This window comes from Nothobranchius furzeri, chromosome 1 (genome assembly GCF_043380555.1).
Source record: "Nothobranchius furzeri strain GRZ-AD chromosome 1, NfurGRZ-RIMD1, whole genome shotgun sequence".
NCBI classification, from domain to species: domain Eukaryota; kingdom Metazoa; phylum Chordata; class Actinopteri; order Cyprinodontiformes; family Nothobranchiidae; genus Nothobranchius; species Nothobranchius furzeri.
In genome coordinates this window covers 29,814,278-29,839,465 of record NC_091741.1, presented here as the reverse complement: position 1 = coordinate 29,839,465, position 25,188 = coordinate 29,814,278, and the positions used below count along the sequence as shown (strand labels likewise).

At 40.1% G+C, this 25,188-nt stretch overlaps 2 protein-coding genes across 3 annotated transcripts; one reads left to right on the top strand and one right to left on the bottom strand.

The window, feature by feature from the left end:
• Positions 1-151: 151 nt before the first annotated feature.
• On the bottom strand, positions 152-16,516 carry aup1 (AUP1 lipid droplet regulating VLDL assembly factor). Of its 2 annotated transcripts, none has more exons than XM_054737974.2 (12): positions 16,420-16,516; positions 8,512-8,649; positions 8,226-8,376; positions 6,228-6,415; positions 6,049-6,121; positions 5,887-5,960; positions 5,539-5,605; positions 5,251-5,353; positions 5,025-5,162; positions 2,011-2,123; positions 1,816-1,904; positions 152-517 (listed from the first exon to the last, which is right to left on the bottom strand). In XM_054737974.2, the coding sequence occupies exons 2-12, from the start codon at positions 8,583-8,585 to the stop codon at positions 472-474; spliced, it is 1,116 nt and encodes a 371-aa protein (XP_054593949.2). In that variant the 5' UTR covers positions 8,586-8,649; positions 16,420-16,516; the 3' UTR covers positions 152-471. The 2 variants fall into 2 exon arrangements, with proteins under 2 accessions (XP_054593949.2, XP_015808499.3); XM_015953013.3 differs by lacking the exon at positions 16,420-16,516 and adding an exon at positions 13,461-13,731.
• ctsf (cathepsin F) lies at positions 14,732-24,576 on the top strand. Its single transcript, XM_015952896.3, has 14 exons — positions 14,732-15,127; positions 16,015-16,125; positions 16,511-16,592; positions 18,728-18,789; positions 18,876-18,945; positions 19,569-19,682; positions 19,782-19,930; positions 20,020-20,116; positions 20,219-20,299; positions 20,451-20,570; positions 20,660-20,724; positions 23,814-23,904; positions 24,199-24,257; positions 24,329-24,576. Exons 1-14 carry the CDS (start codon positions 14,879-14,881, stop codon positions 24,401-24,403), a joined length of 1,425 nt encoding a protein of 474 aa, XP_015808382.3. The 5' UTR covers positions 14,732-14,878; the 3' UTR covers positions 24,404-24,576.
• The last annotated feature ends 612 nt before the right edge of the window (positions 24,577-25,188 follow it).

Sequence of the window (25,188 nt, the reverse complement as noted above, 5' to 3'; positions counted from 1 at the left end):
TTTACATCTATGAGGACAACTTGGAGATAAAAAGCATCCACATGTTCTCAATCCTGCATAAAACTGGATTTATGGATCTATAAACTTTGTTTTATTCTTTGATGACATGCATTTTAAATATTCACATATGCTAGAAATGAATTCTTCAAAGCAAGGTCAAGCTGAAATTTATTTTCATCAACAACTCTGGACATTATAAAAATAAATAGATGATTTACAGTCAGTGGGTTGTTGTACAAACTTATCAAAATTATGCGTCGGTCAGAATTAAAAACTAAACACATGCATAACCAACATTCCATGAATGTGCACATGTTCTGAATACTTGTTGCTAACATTTGCAAAATAACTAAATCTGCTTTTTCAACAGAACCAGTTGATAGAATAAAAAACCCATTCATGGCAGACTGAGACATGTTTAATATGCTTCTTCCTGATCAGCTTTGCGTAACGGCTTGACCAAACGTTTGCTCAGTGATCAGCATCCTGCTCCAGACCGTGCTTCTCTGTGTAACGTCTGGAAGAGAGACGAGATTCCACAGTTATGAATGAGTTTATAGAATTTGGCCTTCTGCCTTTACAGTAAATGTGAACACATCCTAAAATCTGAACTGGATGTGTTAAAATTGTCTAAGGCTATAGTAAACTCCTGAAAAATGACTGAATCTCCCCTGACTTGGAGCTCAGTTATTCTTGTTATATATTTGTACAATTTGACCACTAGGGGGCAGCAAGACCAACAAATAACAGCTGATTAATTTCATACATTTCTAGGTTTGAACCCGGTTAAGTCCGGTTCTTTACGTGGCGGGACATGATATTCAGGTAGATCCACAGATAGCTGTGCAGAAATGCCAAAGAACAAGGCAGTTCTGAGTCAAGTCCCCATGAGCCAGATTCAAAGTGTCACGGAGCCACTTTCATCAGCCTCGAGGCTCATGGCGTTAATATGGATGTGAAACAAATAAAGATAGGAGATTAAAAACTCCTTAAAAACATTAAAAAGTGATAAATCCTTTCTTAGACCCAAGATTTCAATAAGCCTATTATTAACAATAGTTTCCTTCCAGTAGCAAACCTACACAACTTCAGCAAAGTTACCTTTAACCTAAAAATAAGTCAATATCTTCAAAACCTCAATACCACCATGATCCGTGGGCGTTGTTGTTGTGTTCATGGTTGCTGTCGCCCTGCTACGGTACGCTGAGGGGGGGCTGCATACTGGTGCACACTGGTGCATACTGGTGCATACTGGTGCACACTGGTTCAAACTGGTGCATACCGGTGCAAACTGATGCACACTGGTGCACACTGATGCATACTGGTGCACACTGGTGCATACTGGTGCACACTGGTGCATACTGGTGCATACCGGTGCAAACTGATGCACACTGGTGCACACTGATGCATACTGGTGCACACTGATGAATACTGGTGCACACTGATGAATACTGGTGCAAACTGATGGATACTGGTGCATACTGGTGCAAACTGATGGATACTGGTGCATTGCACACTGGTGCATACTGGTGCAAATCGATGCAAACTGCTGCAGACTGGTGCACACTGCTGCAACTGTTTACAAACACTACTAACTGGTGGAGCTTTAACTGTGAGTCGAATATGAGTTTAGCAACAGATGAAATCCTGGGAAATTATTCAGTTAAGCTTTGAGAAATAAAACTTTGTATTAAAAATGTTCATTTTCATTTAAAAACTGCGTATAGCCACCACAGACTACAAACCCCCTTTCAGAATGTTGCGTAACAAAGAGAGAGAGAAAAAAAACAATCATTTTACTAATAATTTCCTCACCTTCGTGCAAAATTATACAGGGCTTCCTTTCGCTGTTGGAGAGACAAATGTCTGTCATACGGTGATTTTCCAAAGCTTTTGGCCGCTGGCTTTAATAATAAGACAGAAAACACTTTTATTAAATAATGTTCAGCATGAAACATTCACTGTTAGGTCTAAACACCACGATCACCAGTGACAGTAAAATCCTCAGACCTTTATAGCTGCAGGAGAGTAAGAAGAGAAGGAGCCAGTGTTGGACGTCCCGGTAGCTTCATCCTTGTTCTCCAGCAGGTTTGTTATGGTGGTGTCAACACAGCTGGTCTTTGCTGAACAAAGAACAAAACGACGTCAGGTGTACGAAAGAATCAAGCAGGAATATTCTAAAAGAATTTTACACAAATGGAAAATGCACAGCTAAAAAGAATTACTCCTCTTTTCATTTTTACTTTACTTCTACCCTTTAGTTCAGGACATTAACGCATCACACAAAGTCTAAGACAGGTTTCCAATTAACGGTCCAGGCCTGACTCCTGCTGATGGAAAACAGTAACTGCACATCATTTTCTAATTGGAAATCCATAAGAGGTCACTAGAAAACCTGACAACTACATCGTTTGTGGATGTTCTGCTTTTAAAGCACATTTATGTTTAAAGGAGTGGTTCACACATTTTATCAACACATATGCAGAGATCTCTAGTAGGAATGAATACCTTGTAAGTCAATCTCAGACCTAAAAGTTACCCATGTCACAGCTGAGCTTCAGACGGCAGGTGTTAAGAGTCGTTTTTCCTGATATTTGGACATCTCTCCTCTGATTGGACAACAGCAACATGACTCTATCATTGACTTGCAACAAGGGTGTTGTATCTCTACAGCCTGGAGGAGTTCTGCTGTGTGGTGGAGTTGCTAATGCGGTTAGCTTAAACCAGTGGTCTGACATATACCGACAGAGGATCCGCATGCGCACCACCACCCTCTCCATATGTAATAATACTTTTTAGGAATTCACTCAAACTATACAAATATGAAGGGATAGAAAATTAAAACACTTGGAAAACTAAAGTGAACAAAGACCACTGGTGTGCAAACGGGAGCAACCTGCATGTGATGCACTTCATGTCCCATGATGCATCAGCTCCTAGAGTGACTGTGGTTTAGATAATGTTATATTACACATGCCTGCATTCATATGAGACCAGAACAGTAGTGTGAGCTATAATTCCTGGGTACTTTTTACTACATTTAACAACATTCTGGAGTAAAAACAAGTACCCACAGAACTTATGGTGCACGCCCCCTCAGATTGTACAAACGTAACCACTCCTGAATGTTAATTTTCATCAGAAACATTCAATAATGTTTGTTTTATAAACTCAAGTTCTTGAATGTTTTTCTTTCATGATAATTAAGGATACTCCATTGGCTTTTTTTTTTTTTTTTTTACCAACATACTGATAAAGGGTATCTGCAGGGTTAAGGGAGCCAAATTTAAGACTTTTTAAGACCTTTTTTGAGGCCACTTTGACCAAATTTAAGCTACTTTTGAAATTAAATTTAAGCTATAATTTCTAGCTATTGCCTGGAACCGGTGCTAACCACATCGCAAACGTGGGATTAGCCATCCAGTTACCATTAAACTTGCACTTCCCCATGGCGCAAGCTCCCACTAGCTTAACCAGCTAAAACTAGTCCCCTTTCACAACCAACCGCTTACGCCAACATCGTACACAAAAAATGCTGAACACTAACTAGAAATTCACAAGATTTCATAGAAACAAAATAATCTTGTTTATTGGGTCTTTGGTAATTTAAGACCTTTGGAAACTGTATTTAAGGATTATTTGTCATTTTTAAGGATTTTTAAGGCCTTAAATTTGGAAAAGCTAATTTAAGACTTTTTAAGGACCCGCGGATACCCTGTGATAGTCTGACTCTTGATACCCGATACATGCAGGGTCCCCCAAAACAACAACAGCAAATAAATAAATAAGCTAAATCGTTTTAGGATGCCAACATCAAACATCTCCCATCATGCATGCTTGGGCTTTAAACATTATCAGTGCTTAATGACCAATACTTAAATTTAGGTTGGTAATAGGCAAAAGTGTCACGTGTCTCAAACAGCAGCTGAATGACGTTCTCCCTGAGAACGAAGCCTCTAGATCAACAAGGATTATTAAGTTCATGATGGGGAAAAAGTTAGATTAAGATGAGTTTACATAATAAAAGTAAATTCATGCTAAAAAGGTTCAAATGATTTGGGTTTTGAAAACAAATCAAAGTGAGACATCACTGTTACAATCTTTGTTACAGCGTCTGTGCAGAACTGTGGCAGAGTGAGCGTTCTCAACTCAGAGCTGCTGCGTACAAATCCCAGAATCACCTAGCATAAAGCTATGTCCGCGCGGCAAAATTGCATCATTTTAACAACCACGCCCCTCCACCGCGCCTCCGCACGGCCCAAACTTTCCGCACCGCGCACCTAGGAAATTTCCTAACCACGTGGACGGTCGGACACGGAAAAACATGGCGGACTGGCAAGAACTAGTATGGCAGAGGTTGGTAAATACAGACATTTGTATGATTCAGCTCTCAGAGATCACCGTGATCAACATGTTGTTAATAATTCTTGGAGAGAAATAGCTCGCACTGTCGGAAAAGACGAGGACGCTGTTAAAAATGCTGGAATGCCGTGTTGTAAACAGTAATTTCTACTTCTACTATGGTGTAGTGTTGGATGCATGCCGTAGAGCTCCATGCTGCCCCCTACAGTTTGGGAGAATATTGACTCACCGCAGAGACGAGCCGCATGAACCATAAACGCTGCGAGTTGTGAAGCGCGTTCCATCCGCGAGCCGCATCACCAAGCGGAAAGTGAATGCGACAAGCATAAACCAAGCTTAAGAACGTCATCGGAGACTCGGAGAAAGGCCGTTTCAGTGGAAGGACCCTTACTGACCTTTACCTGACTGGAACTAGAAGCCAGGATGTCATGCTTGTCTAAGGCAGTAATTAGTAGTTTTGGTACAAATTTTCTCCAAAAGCTGATTAAGAACAAAAGAAGTTGGCCTGAAAGTCTGCAGGTTTGTGTTTGTGTACAGCTCTCCTAAAGCACTGGTCTAGCTTTCATAAATAAATAAAACTTTAGAGCTGTAAAAGAATGCATTTGTGCCTTATTTAACATCGGGGCTGCTTATGGACACGCTTAACAAAAACGCTGTCCTACCCAAGTCCTTTGTGATGACACTCAATGGGACATGTGGCAGCACGTCCTTCACCTGCTGGGCCATTTTAGCAATCCGATGGTCATCTGTGCCCAAACTCTGGGCCATGAAGCCAAGGCCAATAGGACTGGGTCTGATGCCTGTGTTTACAGAACACAACAGCTGACGTCCTTTCCAACCCAAATGCAACAGGTGGAACGTCAAACGCGTCCAGTTAGATTTACTCACTAGTAGCCGTTGGTGGGACTGTGTGTCTTTTCCTTTTGATGTGTTCGACTTTGTCGGCTTTTGTGATCTTGGTGGAAATGAGACCAAGTTCAGCTGCAAGAAGCTGAAGAAGAAGAGACATTAGAGACTTAAACTTACACAGAACAGGCAGAAAAAATGTGTTTTATTGGTGTCATAAACCTGGCCTTGCTCTAAAGATTAAATCCAAATGCTAGTCACTCAGCTCGGATTACAATTTCCATTTAGATGTTTTTAAACATATGAACACAACCAAGTGGCAGATGTCACCTCCTGGACTTTGTTGGCGAACTCCTGCGTCGACTCACCCTCCTGTCTGGAAACGGGAGGAAGCCAGCTGGAATAAAAACAAGAAGCCGAGTGAAGAACTCCCGGAGAACCGAGAGCTTACAGCCTAAAATTCTCACTTAGTGTTACCACCATTTAGAGCCACAGCCTGGTCGTTATTATTGTTGAATAAAGTAGATGAACTTTGATTTTACGTGTTTTTTTGTTTCTACATTTTACAAAAAAAAAAAAAAAAACTTATGCAAAAAAAAGGTAAATTTCTAACTGAATGTAATAAAAAATAAACTAAAAGGCAATGAATGAAAGAAAAAAAGACAAATTATTTACTACCTTACATGGTACGCTGTCCATGGAGCAAAAAATGTCCATGCGAGTTCTGTCAGCCAACTAGACCCCAGCGTGCTCTGTGGAACAACAGCACATAATAAAGCCACTGTATTAGAGGAACCTCACTGTCCATTTTATTCATAAGACCAGTTTAAATGTTGTTACCAAAGAAAGCAGCGGTCTGGTCACTCGTAAGGCCACAGGTTGGATAGATCCAGTCAGGGAGAACGGCCAGGAGCTGTGAGGAAAGGAAAACCCGCATTTATTACATCCAACTGTTGCTTTTTAGACTGTAGGAACAAAACAAGCATGGCTAACTTTTTCCCTTCGAGACCCAAACCAACCTGAACTTGAGCAGACCGGCTCGGCCGTTCGTGGTGTCCTCCTCAGGAAACAGGAGCAGAGGAGGGGTGCCGTCGGTAGAGCAGTACCTCTGAAGAGTCTCTTCCACTGCTTCCTGGCTAGAAGCCGAGTGGATTTCCATGAAACCTCTGGCCCAACACACAAAGCCTGTGGAGCCTTCTAACTGGGGCTGATGGGCAGAAAAACACTAAATTCACTCACACTAACGAAACGAGACAAATGCAGCAGACGTCATTAAAAGACTGAAGAGACAGAGACCATGCTGTTTCTTCCATCTACAACAGCAACAAATTAAAAACTTAAAGCCACATCACCATCATCCTGGCAGGTGAGACTAGAAATACTTTCATGCATCACTGCTCACATGTTCTTACTCCAAAAAAGTCTCCACGTTCTGCCACCAATCACCTTTTGACACAGGCATGATACATTTGTGTTTTACCTTATTGGGGTTCAACAGCTGCACAGATGTGTTAGTGACACAGGACAGATCGAAACGTTCATTACAATACTATAAATATTTAATAGAGGAATAAATTAACAAAAAGAAGTATTTGTGTATGATACTAAAGCCATGTGTGTGTGTGAGACTGTTCATGTGCTTTGAGTCAACACAGCTGATGCAGCCCAATACCAGAATATTTAATGGTAAATGGTAGGAATGTAAGAAAATATCGACATAGCAATATATCGCGATATTTTTTCCTGCGATATTATATTGATGTTCAAAAGCTGTGTATCGATTTTTTTGGAAGAATTTACGTGCAAACATTTGTGTATTTTCTTTTCTTTTGGTGCAAATCAAATGCCGTCCGCTAGTCAGCAGTAGGGTGCAATGGAGTTGGTTTCCACCACTGAAATGTAAATCCCTCTATTACGGTTCAGATACCTCATGTTAATCATGTTAAGTATCAGTTTGGACCATTTATTGAATTTTCCTACAATAATTTTAGTCTTAAAAAAAATCGCTATAATTGTCCGACTGAATGTATCGCAATATATGGTGATATATCGTATCGTCTCCCCTGTATCGTGATAAGTATCGTATCGCCAGAATTTCACCAATACTCATCCCTAGTAAATGGCCTGTATTTGTAAAGTCAGACATGAAAACATCTTCCTTTAGAAGAAAGGCTTTTAGCGGTTCTACTTGTGGTTCTAAAGACATGTCCAAGTCATTTAGAACAGAGGAGCAGCTCTCAGCTGTCTTAAGGTGGGCCCGAGTTCCACGGCTCTGCGGCTCCGTGTTTTCCTTGCTGCCGGAAACGGGTAACAATGGCTCTTTGATGGGAAAAGGTTGCCGACCCCTGCCCCAGTGGGTAATGTTGAAGCTGGTTAAACTTTAAATGCCGGCCTCACTCGAGGGGCCGCACGCCATCCAGCAGGTTTTAGTTGTTTCTCTGCTTAAACACACCTGGTTTGAATATCTGCTGGTGATTAACAGGCTGCTGCAGAGCCTGATGAGCTCCTGAACAGGTGATTCATCCAGGAATCAGGTGTGTTGGAGCAGGTAAACAACTTAAACCTGCTGGATAGCGGCCCTCAAGGACCAGGATTACCAGCCCCTTGCTCTAGTTTCCGGGTTTTTCTTCACGAAGGTCGGTTCATCCACAGGATCAGGATAAAGCAAACAGCTGTGCTGCAACTGCGTCTGCAGCAGTGCCACCAGACTGTTGGGTGTGGTTTATACTAGAATAAACCTGTTTTCAAGACTGAAGGTGGAGCTACAGAGAAAATATTTACTGCCACATAGCAAAACACCGTCAGAAAAAGTCAGGCACTCTTTAAAACACAAGCAATCACAAAAAAATCTCTATTTTAGTCTGAAAACGGCTTATTTTAATGGCTCTCTACCGCTGAGCGTGTTTGTGTCCATGAATCACGAGTCAGTAATTACTCACAGCTCTTCAACGAACGTTGAAAATGTGCAGGACAGTATCTACAGACTAAAAGGTAGAGGATGAACGTGAAGCACTCACGGTACTGCAGGAGGTCAGAAGGTTGATGATGTTGTGATCGAACTCGGACACATGATTGCATATGTACAGCTTGGTATTTTTGTCTCTGGAGCGAGGGTTTCTCTGTCTCACGTGCATGCCCAGGACCGAGCACATAACTCTCACAATAAACCTACAGACAAACAAAGAAACACCTATTTAATATCTCCAATTTCTATAACTAAGTTGGTCATTTTTAATCAGCATATGGTTAATGATGCAGCAATCGCTACCCCGGCTACAGTAACATGTACTAATAGATGCCTACCTTCGAACAAAACTTTCAGGAAGGGCACAGCTGACCAGGAAGATGTGAACACCAATAAAAATCCGTATTAGCATCAAACAAATGCCAACTGGGAAGTAAATCAGCAACAGCAGGAGAAGCACCGGATCTTTGGGAAACCTGTGCACAGAACAAACTCAAGCTGTAAACACCAGTCTGCTTCATATGACACTTCACACACTCACTAGCCACGTTATTAGGTACATATGTTCAGTTTAATACAAACAGCTCGTCAGCCGATCATACGGCAGCAGTTCAGACCGGGTATCAGAATGAAGGAGAAAGGAAATTCAAGGGACTAAGGTTGTTGGTATCAGGCAGGCTGGTCGGAGGGTTACAGAGGGTGGTGAGCTACTGGGATTTGAACCCACAACCATCTGTAGCATTTACAAAGATTGATTTGGAAAAAAATAAATAAATAAAAGAAAATCTCCAGCAAACAGCAGCTGTGTGAATAAATTGTTTTGTTGATGTTAGATGAAAACAGTCAGGAAATGACTGTTTTGTTTCCCGTTTTTTTACATCGGCTGATGTTTATCCCTAGTAAAGCTGATTTAAAGTCAGGCACATCCTCGGGCAGCCCGCTGCTGTTATAGATTTGACATTTATGTTTATGCTCACTAATAACATCTGCATATTAAACGCTCTAAATGAACTTTAACACTGAGCGGTGGGGTTGCAATGATTATGAATTTCGTTGGTACGACTATAGTCTGAGAAATCACGGTTTCACGATTATTTTACATGAATTGATTTCACATCTGTATTAACATAGATAAATCACACACTCTATGAATTACTGATTAAGACATGATTACATTCTATAAAGGCTTTGAATCCCTGAAATATCTATTGTTCCTTTGCAGAGACTTTGCTTAGAAAATTCACTCTACTACTGGTTTGCAACGTTGATGTTTTATCTCCACAAGTGCCACAAGCCTGGAGGAGTTCTGCTGTGTGGTGGAGTTGCTAATGCTAACGGTTAGCTTCAACTAGTCGAGACGTTCTCTGCTGTTTCCTGGATGCTAAAACAACAACAGCCTTCTCTGTCATGCATCAGTTTGGGTGAGTCCATGAATGTTAAGTGACAGTGTGACGTAGATCTGTCTGGATTTTCGAATCCTAGAATTTCACCTTCTATTTTCTATTAGAAGCTAATGCAGGAGATAGGTGTAGGAGACTGTCTTCAAGTTCAGCTTCATGAAAAACTCAAGAGTGACGGATTATCAGAAATAATCATTAAAATGTTTTTTAAGTGTTCCACACCTTTAATTATATTAGCCTTGTTTTGAGTTTCTGTAAAAAGACAAAAAGGTTTAACTGTTGACAACTGGTCAGGGTTAGCACTGAAGGACGGAGACATCATCATGAATTAAGATGCTAAATTAGTACTAGCGCAGTTGTTATTATGAATATTACTTATTACTTAAATGTAATTTCTACTTGTTCAAATCTTTTCAATCTCAACAGTAAGAATTTTATCTGGTCAAGGATTAATTATATTATTGCTATGTAGAACAGGAATTAGAGAGGAGATGTTGATTAAATATTAAAATGGCTTGCTGTACCATCTTGGTGTAGACAGACATGGGGGAAACGTAGAACAGCACAACATGAACCATCGTTAACTGGACTTTTCTAATAATTACTGCTTGAAGCACTTCCTAGGTGGAAAGAGCAGTCCTGGTGGTTGTTGACCGCAGCGTTTCACACCATGGTTAATAGTCAAACCGGTTAATCCTTGCAACCCTACTGAGCGGTGCACAAAGTCAAGATTTAACAGTTAGTTAAATCCAGAGTTAACAAACTGATGCAGTTTCAGAAATGTTGTGCATCAACTGATGTTATTAGTAACATGTTTGCATGAAAACAATGTAGAAAATGTTAGGAAATCGGCAGTAAATATCGGCCATCGGCTGACCATCTCTTCTACTTATTGAAATAGAAAAACTGGTACTGGTTGACCTCTAACTCAAACCAAGCTCTCAAGCATCAACATGTAGAACCTTGAAGCAGATGGACTCTAGCAACAGAAGACCACACCAGGTGTCTCTCCTGTCAGCTAAGAACAGGAAACAGAGGCTAGAATTCCCACAGGATCTCCAGAACTGGACCAGAAGATACTGGAAAAACCTTTCCTGGTCTGATGATTCTGGATTTCAGCTGCAACTTTCAGTTAGTTTGGTCAGAATCTGGTGTCACCAACATAATAGCATAGACCCATCCTGCCTTTTATCAATGCTTAAGCATGGTGGTGGGGATGTAATGGTATGTGTGTGGCACTCTTGTCCCACTTTGGATCCCTTATGGCAGGTTTACACCTGGAATGACATCGATCCGCCCTGGTAGGTTGTACTGTGTTCACATCTGGGTTTCCCGTGCTCAGCTGGCCATTTTTTCAGACCTCCTTGCCTGGCGGTATGCTTTGGACTGAACTGACCCAACACACCCACTGCTGACTGACTGGCTGGCTGAAATTCGTGCCTATGTTTACAGGGAGCCTCCGATTGGTGGGCTCCTTATCACACCAAATGCTGGGGAGTAAGCATTTTTCTGACTGCAGCTAAGAGCTGCTGCTCCAGTGCGAGGACAGACTTCTTTGAAGAGCACAATCACTCGCAGTCTCAGTCAGCACACTTAAATGCACACTGACTGACATCTAAGTCGATCCAGATCGATCTTATTTTAATACGCTGGGAGTCTTTATCCTAGTTTACATGCGCATTACAAAAACGGCCTCTCAAATAAAGTTGGTTCCACTCTGGTACAGTAGGTGGCGACATGCCACTTTTCATGTCAGCATTTTTCCGGTTAGCTTATAGCAACACAAGTAGTAAACAGAGGCTGGCGGGAGTGAAGCAGATGGAATTGAAACAGGATGTGCACAATGGCTGAAGGAATGCACAACAATAACGCTGCAGCACAGCTTATTTGGTACGTACTGTCCTGTTTCATGGTGTTACAGGTGCTGCTTTGTAATGATGGTCTTGTCAGAACTTCCGCTTTCGCGATCTTGTCACTTCCGAATCGCGAGCGTTCTACCGGTTTATTTCGGCTGAACCATTTACATGCAGAATGTAATCTGATTGCTACTGCATCATCTGGGTTCTTCAGCTCGATAAGAACCAGCTCACCTTCAGCCCGACTAACGCGTTCACGTGCATTTTAAAAATTCGGCATTGTTTTGCAAAAATGGCTAGAGAGATCAGGAAGCAACATCAGAGTCTCCAAAAGCAACACTGCTCACGGCCACCTTTGTTTACTTATGAAGGGACACCACAGACTTCTCCACATGTCTTTTGCCCCTCCCGTGTGCTCAGAGATTTCTACATTCTCAACAAGGCCGATTGTGACTGGGCTGATGCTACCAAGACCAGACTGGGCCAAGTACCCTTGGATGTCCACCTCTGCCCAATACTAGTCCCTGCAGTCAACAGCCGGGACCTTCTTGACAGGGCCAACCCAGGTGTGAAAACTACATTAATCCCACCTGGGCCTGGTTTAAACACCACAGCCTAAATGAGTACTGTTGGGATGTGGTGGAACTGGAGATCATCATCATGATGATGTCATCATGTCAATACGGACCAGAACCTCTGAGGAATGTTCCAACAACTCGTTTATTTAATGGCACACAGAATTTAGGCAGTTCTGGAGGCAAAGGGGTTGAACCCAGCCCTAGCAAGGTGGAACTAAGGAAGTGAGCCGGTGAGAGCACTAGAATTTTAATGCAGTGTTTGATAGAAAAAATAACGAAACTGAAATGCGTGACAGAAACAAAGTAGAAGGGTTTAAAATGTTTTACAGTGTTGGCTAGTCTGTACTGCGTCTACAGAAACAAAAACATGTTTGTGCGTCCTTTACAAATCTTTTAAATGTTTACAATCCCACTTAAAGAGCAAGTCACCCCCTACCAGAGAATTACTCCGCTCCCTCTTCCTGTTTGAAAAATGCAACAAATGCTGTTGCCTCGCAGACCGAGAGCGTGGAGCCGCTAACAAATACACACACAGGCTCACAACGACATTGTGACATCATATGGTACCAGCTAACATTCTAAGGTACCACTTAGCCAATATCGATGGCAGATTTAAATTCAAATGCAGTGCAGAGTTTTTACCTGACAACGGCACAACACTGACAGTTTTAGGCAGAAAATTAAAATTTTAACTAAAATGCACTAAAGTGAAAAACTATTTACGTGTCTGCAGCACGATTAGACACGCATTTATATAGTCTACCAGAAAAAAAGTTCATTTGGGGGTGACTTGCTCTTTAATCAATGCTCATGAGAAACCACCCAGTGTTAGAGATATTTTTAACTTTCACTTTCAATACTTTACCATACTTGTCACTACTGGCATGAACTTGTCTGACAGTAATGATTTAACAGGCACTAAGGGGCTAACTTTACCCACATTCAGCTAAGCGACCATACTTCACTGCATTTTTTACTTAACAAAGGGACTTATTAATTACACTAACTACAGCGCCGATGCGAGTGTTTGAGAAAATAAAAAATTACTTTTAATAGGCACTTAACATTACACATCTCATTTGAGTGTAGTGAAATGAGGTCTACGTGTTTCTAGCAACACGTTTCGTTAACCTCTACCACCAGCAGCCTAATTAGCTCCTGTTTCGAGAACAGTTGTGTTATATGTTCTAAACGTATACCGCTACTGGAGATCCTTCCTGCCAACAGCCAACAGCCATTGTAATATACAACAACTCTTTGATCACTTGATTATTATTATTCTGAGCAACTACATCAATCAATTTCCCTCTGGGATTAATAAAGTATTTTTGAATTGAATTAGCCAAAAAATATACATACATAAATACATTAGCAATTTAAAGTTAAGAGAATCAGTAACAGCGCCAACAATGCAGCCAGCCGTTCGCTTGTCCACCATTGTTGGCTGACTTACCGACGAAAGTCAAACATGTCCTCAATCCCCCGCGTCTCCATGTCTGCCTGTCGGACTTTGGTAAAAGCTAATGCTAAGAGTACAGCCTGATTTTAAAAAGCAGACCAGTCATAACGTTTACGGCAGTACGCTGGTCATGCGCGGGGTAAACTAGCAGCTAATTTGTGTTATTGTTTAGCCAACAGACTCGACTAACTGTGAAATATAACACGCAGCATATGAAAGCTATCCTAAAAGGTTAGCATAACGGTTATCAACAGATGTTTCTTCCTGTGGTGCAAATACACTTCCGGTTTGCACCTTCTAGTATAAAAGCGCCATTTCTTGAAACGTTCTTAACTAATATAGAGAAACGTTCATTTTGAGCATGTTAGCAGTAATCACAGTCTGCGTCTATTTTTCCTCTCTTTTCTGTGATTAATGGCTGAGTTGAACAATGCCAAACGCCAGATGCATCTAGTCATCACTATTGCTTTCAAAATAAGGGCCGAAACATTTAGTTTGTCTCTCGTATATGTACAGTCTATGGTCTCTCTCTAGTGTTAAAATTTGATTACTTTAGACAGTGAAACAATATTATCAGAAACATTTAAATCCAATCTAAAATTCACTTTATGGCATATAGTATGATTTCCTCCATAATTTCTGCTCCCTTAAAATAACTTATTAAATTATTATATTATAATAACTTACAGTTTATTGTATTGTACTGTAAAATATGTATTTTTGTACAAGCTAATCAATCTTAAATTACCTCACAGACACTGTCAAAGCACACATCAGTACTTTTGATTTCAGTTATGTTTATTTATGTAGCATATGATTGAAGTATAATGATAATAAAATGTTTGATTCATGGCGTAAGGCAAAGCGGAAAATAGTTTTTACAGCCCAGTTCATTTGCGTTCATTTTCTTCTTCGTTGCTGGGAGCGTGATTTGGAATCATAGGATGTCCAAGGAAGATCCCGCCTTTCTCGCCTCTGATTGGCTAACAGGGCTCTCTTACGATTGGCTATTTCATTTAATAGCAAACCGTCTTCCCTGCTAAGTGCAGAGTGCAGACTGTCATCCTGCCACCAGCAGAACAGCTGTTTTGGGTTCTGTAAAGAAAATGCGAACTTAGCGCTACAATAACCATTCTGTTCTGGTTTGCAAAATAGTTTTTTTTTCTGTTTTTAAGGGACCCATGAGGTGACCGGAAGAGGATGAGACTTGGAAGCCGTGTCTAACAAGCCCCTCCCACTAAACTCCTCCTCTAATCCAGCCCAGTTTGTTTGACAACAAACGTACATCTTGTGTAACCGCTGCTGTTAAACTAATAACGATTTTGTTTCCACGAAAACAAATAAGACGCTTTAAACTGAGTCCCGACTGAACGTCGGACCCTTTTCTTTTTGACAGCACAAGAGAAAACATCATGCGGGTCAGGATGCGCTGCTCTCCGCTAATCCCCTGGCTAGTGTTGGCCTCTGTACTGAGCTCGGTGATCGGGTTAGGTGAAGACCTAGACTGGCCTCTGTTCGGGCCCCCCGGCACTCCTATCCGGCTGCAAGAGTCCGACCTGGGATTAAAAAAGGCCCTGCTTTTCGCTGAGGAGCGGTACAACCATGGCTCCAACGCTATACACCTCCGCAGGGTCAGCCGGCTGATCTCCGCCAATAAACAGGTAAATATTTTAGTATTTTTTGCGTTTATTTATATTTTATATGGTCTTACACAAATAAATGTAAAAGCACGTATTTCACTGTAAGAATCAGCTCGTTTTTAAATGATCTGCGTCAAGTAATTAGCAAAGGTTTAGCTAAGCTTAAACCGGAAATATCAAAATAAAGGCATACATGTTACAAGCGCTATATTTACCTATCTATGTAAATAGGACCTATTACTCCTCACCGTTTCTCATCAACAGTTAATTAATGTTCTAAAATTAATTTCATTTTTCTTAAAGCTTATAAAAAGATGCACGCTTATGACCTGACCGGAAGTGGAATGGCTGCTTCTAACCTGACTTGATGGCTCAAAACAGCCATCAACCAGCGCAGATCTATGAGTAAAACCGCTTATTCACTTTTTTGTGAAAGTATTTGAAATTTTAGTACAGCGCTTTAAATTCCAAATGAAATCGATTAAAATACAATAATTTTTCAGGACAAGGAAGATAAATAATGACCATTAAGAGCATGTGTGGCAGGTTCAAACCCCTGCTACTGCTAATAAACATGCATGTATTAATGATCACCTCTAGAAAATCTTTGGGGGGAAAACACATCAGAAGTCTTTTAATTAGTTATTTCGACAGATTTGTGGAAATCACAATTTTAAGCCCTATGTTCATTTTGGTGGAAACTAAGATTTAAGGTAACATTTTTTTAAGCAGAACAGATCCAGACCAGTTTTGACCAGACTGACATGTGCGCTGATAAACTCTGAGCATGACTGAATATATTTTCCTTAATTTTTTCTTTTTATTAAACTTTCTAAAACAGTCTCCCTTATTAGTTCTGCTGCATTCCTAAATTCTGTCATTTCCTGTGTGTTTGACCTGTTCTCCAGTTGGTTAAGGGACTCCGTTACACTCTCACCGTGGAGCTGAGCAACACTCAGTGTAAGAAGTCCACCATGCTGCGGACGTGTGACTTCTATCCTGAGCCTCACAAACTGAAGGTAGGATGTGTGTGGGGGCTCTAACTGAAGCAGCGTGAGTGTTTGGGGTGGTTACAGCACATATAAAGTCTCCAGTAAAGAATGCCTCGTTTATTATTGGTGCAGACGGAGTGTGTTCAGTAGAAATTGGACTAGTCATCTGGTCTTGTGACATGGAGTGTGTCTGAGCCTCATGCCCTCTCTCATCCAACAACAGCAAATCATTTTTCTGTTTAGCCTTCAGTTATCACTGCAAACTGAAAACCTGCAACTGAACTCATTTAGTCTGTTTTTACATGTCCTCTGTGTGCTTACCTTTAACTTTTCCCTCTATTGTTGAACTTGTGATTCTGCTTGTGTGATATTCCTCTTCTGATCTTTCTTTGGATGCTTTTTCATATTTTAGACTGAGGTGTGTGTGTTTGAAGTGTGGGACATTCCCTGGCAGAACACTACAACCCTCCTGAAACAGAAGTGCCAGCCTAAAGGTCAGTCACCCAGATCGATCAGAGTAGTCCTTCAACCCGAAACCATTTCCCTGCTCTGCTGTTTTCCCAAAATAACTTAAGGCCATAATTCTCCTTGACTCATAGTTTCACAGTTTCCGTACTGGCACCACATGATACATCCCTACTGGTGCGAATAAAATCAAAAAGTCCATTTTATTTCTTCTGATGGACTCTGATCAGACCAGACAGCCAGTTTGTTCAAGCTGAACTTTGTGTTACGTTTCTTTGGTGTTTACTGATGTGGTTGATAAGTTGTACCAATCTGAGAAAAAAGAAATCAGGTGAAAGGCGCTTCTGACCAGCTTGAGGCCTAGTGGTATGGGTGTCCTCCCTGAGACTGGGAGATCGTGGGTTCAAATCCACGGTCGGGTCATACCAAAGGCTTTAAAAATGGGGCCCAGTGCCTTCCTGCTTAACACTCAGCATGAAGGGGTTGGATTGAGGGGTTATATGGAGTTAGGATAGGGACAATGTTACATACAACTTGTACCAATTTTTGTAACGTGTAACATGATTTGTAACTGTAACTTTCATTTTGTAGCCTGTAATTCATGTTCTGGAACACAAAACTTTTGTTTTGCAACACGCAATTCTCGTTTTGTAACATGTAACCTTCGGTACGTAACACAAATCTTTTGTTTTCTAACTTGCTGAAAAAAAATCAGTTTACAAGTTTCAAATCCCAACGCTCAAAACAATCATGTGTCTTGGATTCCTGTCCAATCGTGGCCAGAGGGCAGAGAGCTGTTGCCAGGGGCGTGGCCAGGGAGTGGCCTGGGGTAGCAAATGCCACCCTTGGAATCTGATTGGCCACCCCCAGGTGCCACCACACAGAATTCCCTTTAAATAGGCTTTTCATTGTCCACAAAAGACTTGGGGTAAAGGGGGGAAAAAAGCATAACCATTGGTGCCACCCATGCACAAAGTTGTGCCTAACCTGGGCCACCCCATTTGAAAAGATCTGGACACGCCACTGGCTGTTGCACTCCTCACAACCACACTTCTTACATTCTCTCACTTCACCAGTAGGTGGCAATCATTTTACACATATTAAACTGCTGTAAATAAAGAACTTACATTTTTAATTAGAGCAGGACCTCATATCCAAGACACACGATTGGCTGATGAGACAAAGCCTGTCATTGGTTCTTTGAGAAGGAAGCTAGAATTGGGACAGAACGTTTTGTACGCGTAGACTGGATTTTTGTTGACTGAGATCTGTGTTTTGAGAGTTGTGATTTGAAACTCGAACATAGATTTTTTTTCTGCAAGTTACAAAATGAAAGTTTCATGTTATGTACCAAACGTCGCATGTTACAAAACGAAAGCTACGTCTTCCTAAACAAGAATTACATGCCACAAAATACAAGTTACACATACAAAACATGTTACAAGTACAAAACGTGGTACAAGTTACTTGTAATAGTGTCCCAATCTTAGTTCCATAGGGTTAAACCACCAAATAGTTGCCGTGACATGTCTGCAGCCCCCCCCCCCCCCTCCCCGTGATGGGCCAAATGCGGAGAACAAATTTTGCCAGTTTGAGACGACAGATGGGACTTAAAATTTATATAAGGTCATTGAATCATTTAGACCTCATGGATCAGTTTTCATTTTCCACTTGTCACAATAAAAATGTTCATCCTTTTTTTACATTTTTCAGACATAATGATTAAAAACAATAACCTAAAGTGATTTTATAAAACCTTTCTTATTGAAATTGGGCATTTATGCATAAAAAACGCCACCAGCAGCTAAATGAAGACCTGTTGTATCCTGGGGTCAGGTGTAGCAGGAACATTCTAATAAGTTAGTTCAATTAAATAATAAGATCATTAAAATGTATTTACTTATAAACATTATTCAAAACACTCAGTATTAGCTATTTATAATTATATTATAATTAATAATTTAGATGGCAGCTGGGTCCTTTTAGCTGCTGCTGAAATATTACATGTTAATAACCACATAATTCCATATAAATAACTGTGTATTCTGAAGTAACCCTTGAGTGAAGGTTCATGAGCTGTTTGCAGTGAACTGCTGCAGAAGTTGTTGCACAGAAAACACACATCAAAGCACCTGAAAGATCTCTTTAATGTGTCTGTTGTCAGCTGATCCTGAGGTAAGAGAGACCAACCAGGTGGAGACTTCAGCCGTCACTCAGCCGGTGCAGGTGAGAATGGTTTGGTTTCAGACTGAAAACAAATCTGTAAACGACACGATTAGTTCTGTTTTGTCAACATGTTTATCTTTCGGCAGCCTCTGGAGCTATTGGGCCAGTTTAAGGAGTTCATGGTCAAATACAAGAAGGTGTACAGCAGTCAGGAAGGTGAGGTGTTGTTTTTGTTTTGTATAATCGCTGTGCTACATCCCGCTGTTTACGTGACTTAGCTGTTGCAGCCAGGAAGAGTTAACCTGCTGTAGATGAACATCTAGCTAAGGATCCGCTTTAAAGACCAAGTTCACTCGTTTTTCAACACATTCGCAGTGGTCTCTGGTACAAACGAATGCCCTGGGAGTTGATGTCTGTGGGGGGAAAAGCTCTGGCGCTCCTGTTTCAGGAATTAAAAACAGAAGAAGCAGAAAACGGCAGGATATGGAATCTTATTTCCTGATTTTCTGATATCTCGTCTCTGATTGGCTAAAAGAAACACGGCTCTGCCACTCACTCTGTTTGCTTCGCATCATTTATGTTTTTCTCCACAAATAAGACAAGCCTGAAGAAGCTTGTTGTGTTGGAGAGTTGCTAATGCTAACGGTTAGCTTCTGCTAACCGAGGTGTGCTCTGCTGAGTGAGTCCACGATTGCTGATTTTCAGTGCGACATAACACTGACTGGTCTTCCTAATCTGAGTGTTTCCCCGTCCATCTTGATTCTTATTTTACGATGAAATCAAAATATAAACCGATCCTGTTATTCTAAAACGACTTTGTTCTTCTGGTGTAATGGCAGAGGCCGACCGTCGTCTACGCATCTTCCACGAGAACCTGAAAGTGGCTGAGAAGCTCCAGGCGTTGGACCAGGGATCTGCTGAGTACGGGGTCACCAAGTTCAGCGACCTGACCGGTACGCACTCCTCTGCCTCTGATGAGGAAGTTCATCTTCCCCTTTAAACAAAACTCATCATGTGACACTAAAGTTCAACATCTGTCTGTGCTGATCCAGAGGAGGAGTTCCGCTCCACATACCTGAACCCACTCCTGAGTCAGTGGAGTCTCCACCGACCAATGAAAGCTGCTCTACCAGCTAAAGGCCCCGCCCCTGACAGCTGGGATTGGCGGGATCACGGCGCTGTCAGTCCTGTTAAAAACCAAGTAATAAAAACAAAATGGTTTCTTTGTAAGGCTGTGGTGTCGTGTTGGAATTAAATGATAACAGTTGAGCTTTCACGATGTGCTTTTAGGGGATGTGTGGATCTTGTTGGGCGTTCTCCGTCACAGGAAACATCGAGGGTCAATGGTTCCTGAAAAACGGAGCTTTACTGTCCCTCTCTGAACAAGGTAACACTCTTCTGCTCAGTTCAACAAAAACATGCTGCTAATAAGTTTGCTGCTCCAGATCCATGCGGAGGGTCAGTAGACTCATCCCTATTTTCTCCACAGAGCTGGTTGACTGCGATGGACTGGACCAGGCCTGCAGGGGCGGGCTGCCATCAAATGCTTACGAAGCTATTGAAAAGCTGGGTAAAAAACAACCTGATTCATAAAAAAGAGGATTTCTCACTCTGAGACATTTAATCAGGCTGGTGTTTATCTGTTTTAGAGTAAAAGTATTTGATGTTTGAACTTGAAGAATCTTTTTTTTTACCCGTTCTTTGTCCTCTTTGTGTTTAAGGTGGACTGGAGACAGAAACCGACTACTCCTACACAGGACACAAGCAGAGCTGTGGTTTCACCGATAAGAAGGTGGCTGCCTACATCAACAGCTCAGTGGAACTGTCCAAGGATGAGAAGGGTGAAGACCAAATCCAGCTTCTTATCATTCACTCAGTTATTTAACTGGGAAGGTTTTATACGTGGTTTTTTTCTTCTTCCTGTTTTCAGAGATTGCTGCCTGGTTGGCTGAAAATGGACCAGTCTCCGTGGCTCTGAATGCCTTTGCAATGCAGGTGAGAGGTTTCGTTTTCTGTGTGTTCACGCTTAAATCCAAATCAATTCCATTTCTTTATATAGCAACAATTCACAACAAGAGACATCTCAAGGCACTTTACAAAGTTGAACCTGCTTCTCAGTTTGTTATGCAAGCATGTTGCAACAGTGGAGAGGAAAAACTCTCCTTTAACAGGACCAGCAGAACCTGGCTCAGTATGAGCAGCCATCTGCCACGACAGACTTAACCCTCAGATATCATTTGGGACACTTTTGTCCATATGGGCGATTTTTCCCATTTTGTTTGGGTGCCATTTTTGCATTGTTTGTGCATATGGTACAAAATGTTGTCTCAAAACCTCTCTTGACAAATTTAGAAATTCAATTTGGAATTTTGAAAAAAGACCAAGAGAACACGATGGAACCCTCTTGTCACCTTTGAGGACAAAAACGTCTGCTTGTACAAGTGGCTATAAAAATGTATACATTCATATCTATCTATCCATCTATCTATCTATCTATCTATCTATCTATCTATCTATCTATCTATCTATAGAGAGAGAGAGAGATGTATACATATCTATATATCTATAAAACTATATATCTCTATATCGATACCTATATATATATATATATATATATATATATATATATATATATATATATATATATATATACAGAGAGAGAGAGAGAGAGAGAGAGAGAGAGAGAGAAAGAGAGATGTATACATATCTATATACCTATAAAGCTATATATCTCTATATCGATACCTATATATATATATATCGATACCTATATATATATATATATATATCGATACCTATATATATATATATATATATATATATATATATATATATATAGGTATCGATATATATATATATATATATATATATAGAGAGAGAGAGAGAGAGAGAGAGAGAGAGATGTATACATATCTATATACCTATATATATATATATATATATATATATATATATATATATATAGGTATCGATATAGAGATATATAGTTTTATAGATATGTATACATCTATATATATATATATATATATATATATATATATATAGAGAGAGAGAGAGAGAGAGAGAGATGTATACATATCTATAAAACTATATATCTCTATATCGATACCTATATATATATATATATAGAGAGAGAGAGAGAGAGAGAGAGAGAGAAAGAGAGATGTATACATATCTATAAAACTATATATCTCTATATCGATACCTATATATATATATATATATATATATATATATATATATATATATAGAGAGAGAGAGAGAGAGAGAGAGAGAGAGAGAGAGAGAGAGAGAGAGAGAGAGAGAGAGAGAGAGAGAGAGAGAGAGAGAGAGAGAGAGAGAGAGAGAGAGAGAGAGAGAGAGAGAGAGAGAGAGATGTATACATATCTATATACCTATAAAGCTATATATCTCTATATCGATACCTATATATATATATATATATATATATATATATATATATATATATATATATAGAGAGAGAGAGAGAGAGAGAGAGAGATGTATACATATCTATATACCTATATATATATATATATATATATATATATAGGTATCGATATAGAGATATATAGTTTTATATATATATATATGTATACATATCTATAAAACTATATATCTCTATATCGATACCTATATATATATATATATATATATAGGTATATAGATATGTATACATCTCTCTCTCTCTCTCTACATATATATATATATAGAGAGAGAGAGAAACTCAAACTCATAAAAACTTTAATTATTTTGAGGATTTTAACCCTTCAAATTCCAGTTTGATTACTCAATGGCATTGCTGCAATTTATAAAAAACACAAAACAAGAGTTATTTTTAAAAATGCATGTTCTGCCTGGAGTATTTATTACACATCAGTCTTGGTTATGTTACGAAACGTTAAGAATCTTATGAAATACACAAAAATACAAATTTAGCATCAATAGTTTTTGTGTGAAATCCAATTTGGAATTTTGAAAACGTCCAAGGCAAAAAATGAAAACAATTAAATAAAAAAACACTATCCTCTTGTGACTATCGAGGACAAAAGCGTCCCATCGACTTCCATTCAAACCGCAGTTTTTGATCCTGTAAAATCTGCAATAAATAATCATGCATTCTGTGATATTAGGGTTTCGTTCAGAACTATAGCCGCCAGGTTCGTGATTTCTCTCCATTAGTGGCCCAGGCGAGAAACGCTACACGTTTCTTTAGATCTTCTGCTGTTTGTGTGGAAGTCATCAGGTCAACCTAACCTCTGACAAGTAAATAAAGCTGTTTCGCTCTCTTACTGGACTTCAGAGTGTAGAAAACAAAAACAATCATTACGTTTATGCGCCTGGCTGGAGGTAAACAGGTTTTTCTTAAAACACATTGTTTTGTGTTTGTGTTTTTTCCCCCATAAGTCACAGCAATGGCATAGAGTAATCAAACTAGATTTTGAAAAGTGAAAATTCTCAAAATGACTGAAGTTTTATAGATTTGAGCAGGACTGAAGAACAAGAAAAGAACGTATACATATTTTATAACCACTTTTGTGAGCAGACCTTTTTGTTCTCTAAAGTCACAACAAGGTACTAAAGTAAAGTGGCGCATGGTTTGGATCATTTTGCTTTTATATTCTGTGATGTTCATTTAATTCTTCGTGGTTCATCTGTCTGTCTATCACCACATTCTGGATTTGTAGTCATTACAGTACCGACATAAACAGATAATAACCTGTTAAACAGATATTTTTATTTAAAGGGGAAATTTGATGCAAAGCTAACTTTTTGCATCTTATTGTGCTGCAGTGTGGGTTTCTTCCACCTCTAAAAACACTCCAAACGCAAATAAATCATTCATTTTCTGCCAGATTTTGATTGCATGAATCATTTGCTTCTACAAGCAGCTTGAAAATGTCCTGATTGTGATCTAACAATAAGGAAAATTACTGCATGCGGGCTAGATGTCATCTCATTAGAGTTAAACCACCACTTTTAGAAACACTAATCAAAAAACCTGAAATGACCCTTTGACCTAATATAACTTGCTTAAAAAGATATAAAATGCTCCCTTTAGACGACCTTGTTTCTGTGTTCAGTTCTATAAAAAGGGCGTGAGTCACCCATGGAAGGTCTTCTGCAACCCCTGGATGATTGACCACGCCGTGCTGCTGGTGGGATACGGCGAACGTGAGTGTTGATCCACCTCTGGTCCATCAAAGGACAGAAACGACACATTCTGTTGGGTTTAAGGTGATAGCTCAGATATTTTAAAGTGAAGTTTTGTGAAACTTTGATAAAGAAATGGAGTCGAGCATGAAGATAGTCATCGAACACGCCCAATTTGGAGACATGGAGTTCATCAACAAACTGATGCTAAGTGGGATCAAGACCAACTCTTTCCTCAACTTGAAAACTGCCTGAGCTATTGGTTAGATGAAAGAAGAATGCGTCTAAGGACTGTGGGTGTTTTTGTGTTTTCAGGAAATGGAACTCCATTCTGGGCCATCAAAAACAGCTGGGGGGAGGATTATGGAGAGGAGGTGAGAACAAACACAGTAGAAGAAACATTGTTTATGAGCATTATTTTACAGTTAGTTCCTTCCTTCCACAGGGCTACTACTACCTGTACAGGGGCTCCAATGCATGTGGCATCAACAGGATGTGTTCTTCGGCTGTTGTTAACTAAACAAAGTTACACATCCTTCCAAACAAACGCACATCTTCATACAACTTGTTATGTTACTACCTGCCGGCCTCAACCTAACAGGCCCTTAAATGCACAACGATCAAAGTGAAACATTTAAACTTCTGCTAATGCTATTGCTACCGTGAAACCTGTTTTACCATCATATTTCACAACTCATGTCACTTTACTAACTATACCAACAGCGATTAAAGAGCAAGTCACCCCCTACCAGATTCTTACTCAACTCCCACTTCCTGTTTGAAAAATGCTACAAATGCCTGGCAGACCGAGAGGGCGGAGCCGCTAACAAATGCACACACAAACAGGCTCACAACGACATTGTGACATCATATGGTACCAGCTAACGTTCTAGGGTAGCTCTTAGCCAATAGCAGTGGCAGATTTAAATTCAAATGCAGTGCAGAGTTTTTACCTGACAACGGCAGGAAAATTAAATTTTAACTAAAATGCACTAAAGTGCAAAACTATTGACTACACGTGTCTGCAGCACGATTAGACACGCGTTTATATAGTTTATCAGGAAAATACGTTGATTTGGGGGTGACTTGCTCTTTAAATAGTACCAGCTCTAATAAAGCTAGATTTGATGTGATACAGAAAACTTTATTCAATGTGTGTGTGTGTGTAGGCAGTATTAGCTGTCACTTAACAGCGAGTAGTCCCATGCTCAGACTTCAAACTATAGGTAGATGTCCGTCTTTAGTGTTTGTGCTGGTGTTGTAAACCAGGAGTCATTTTTCCCCAAGACTGAACCACATTGTGTG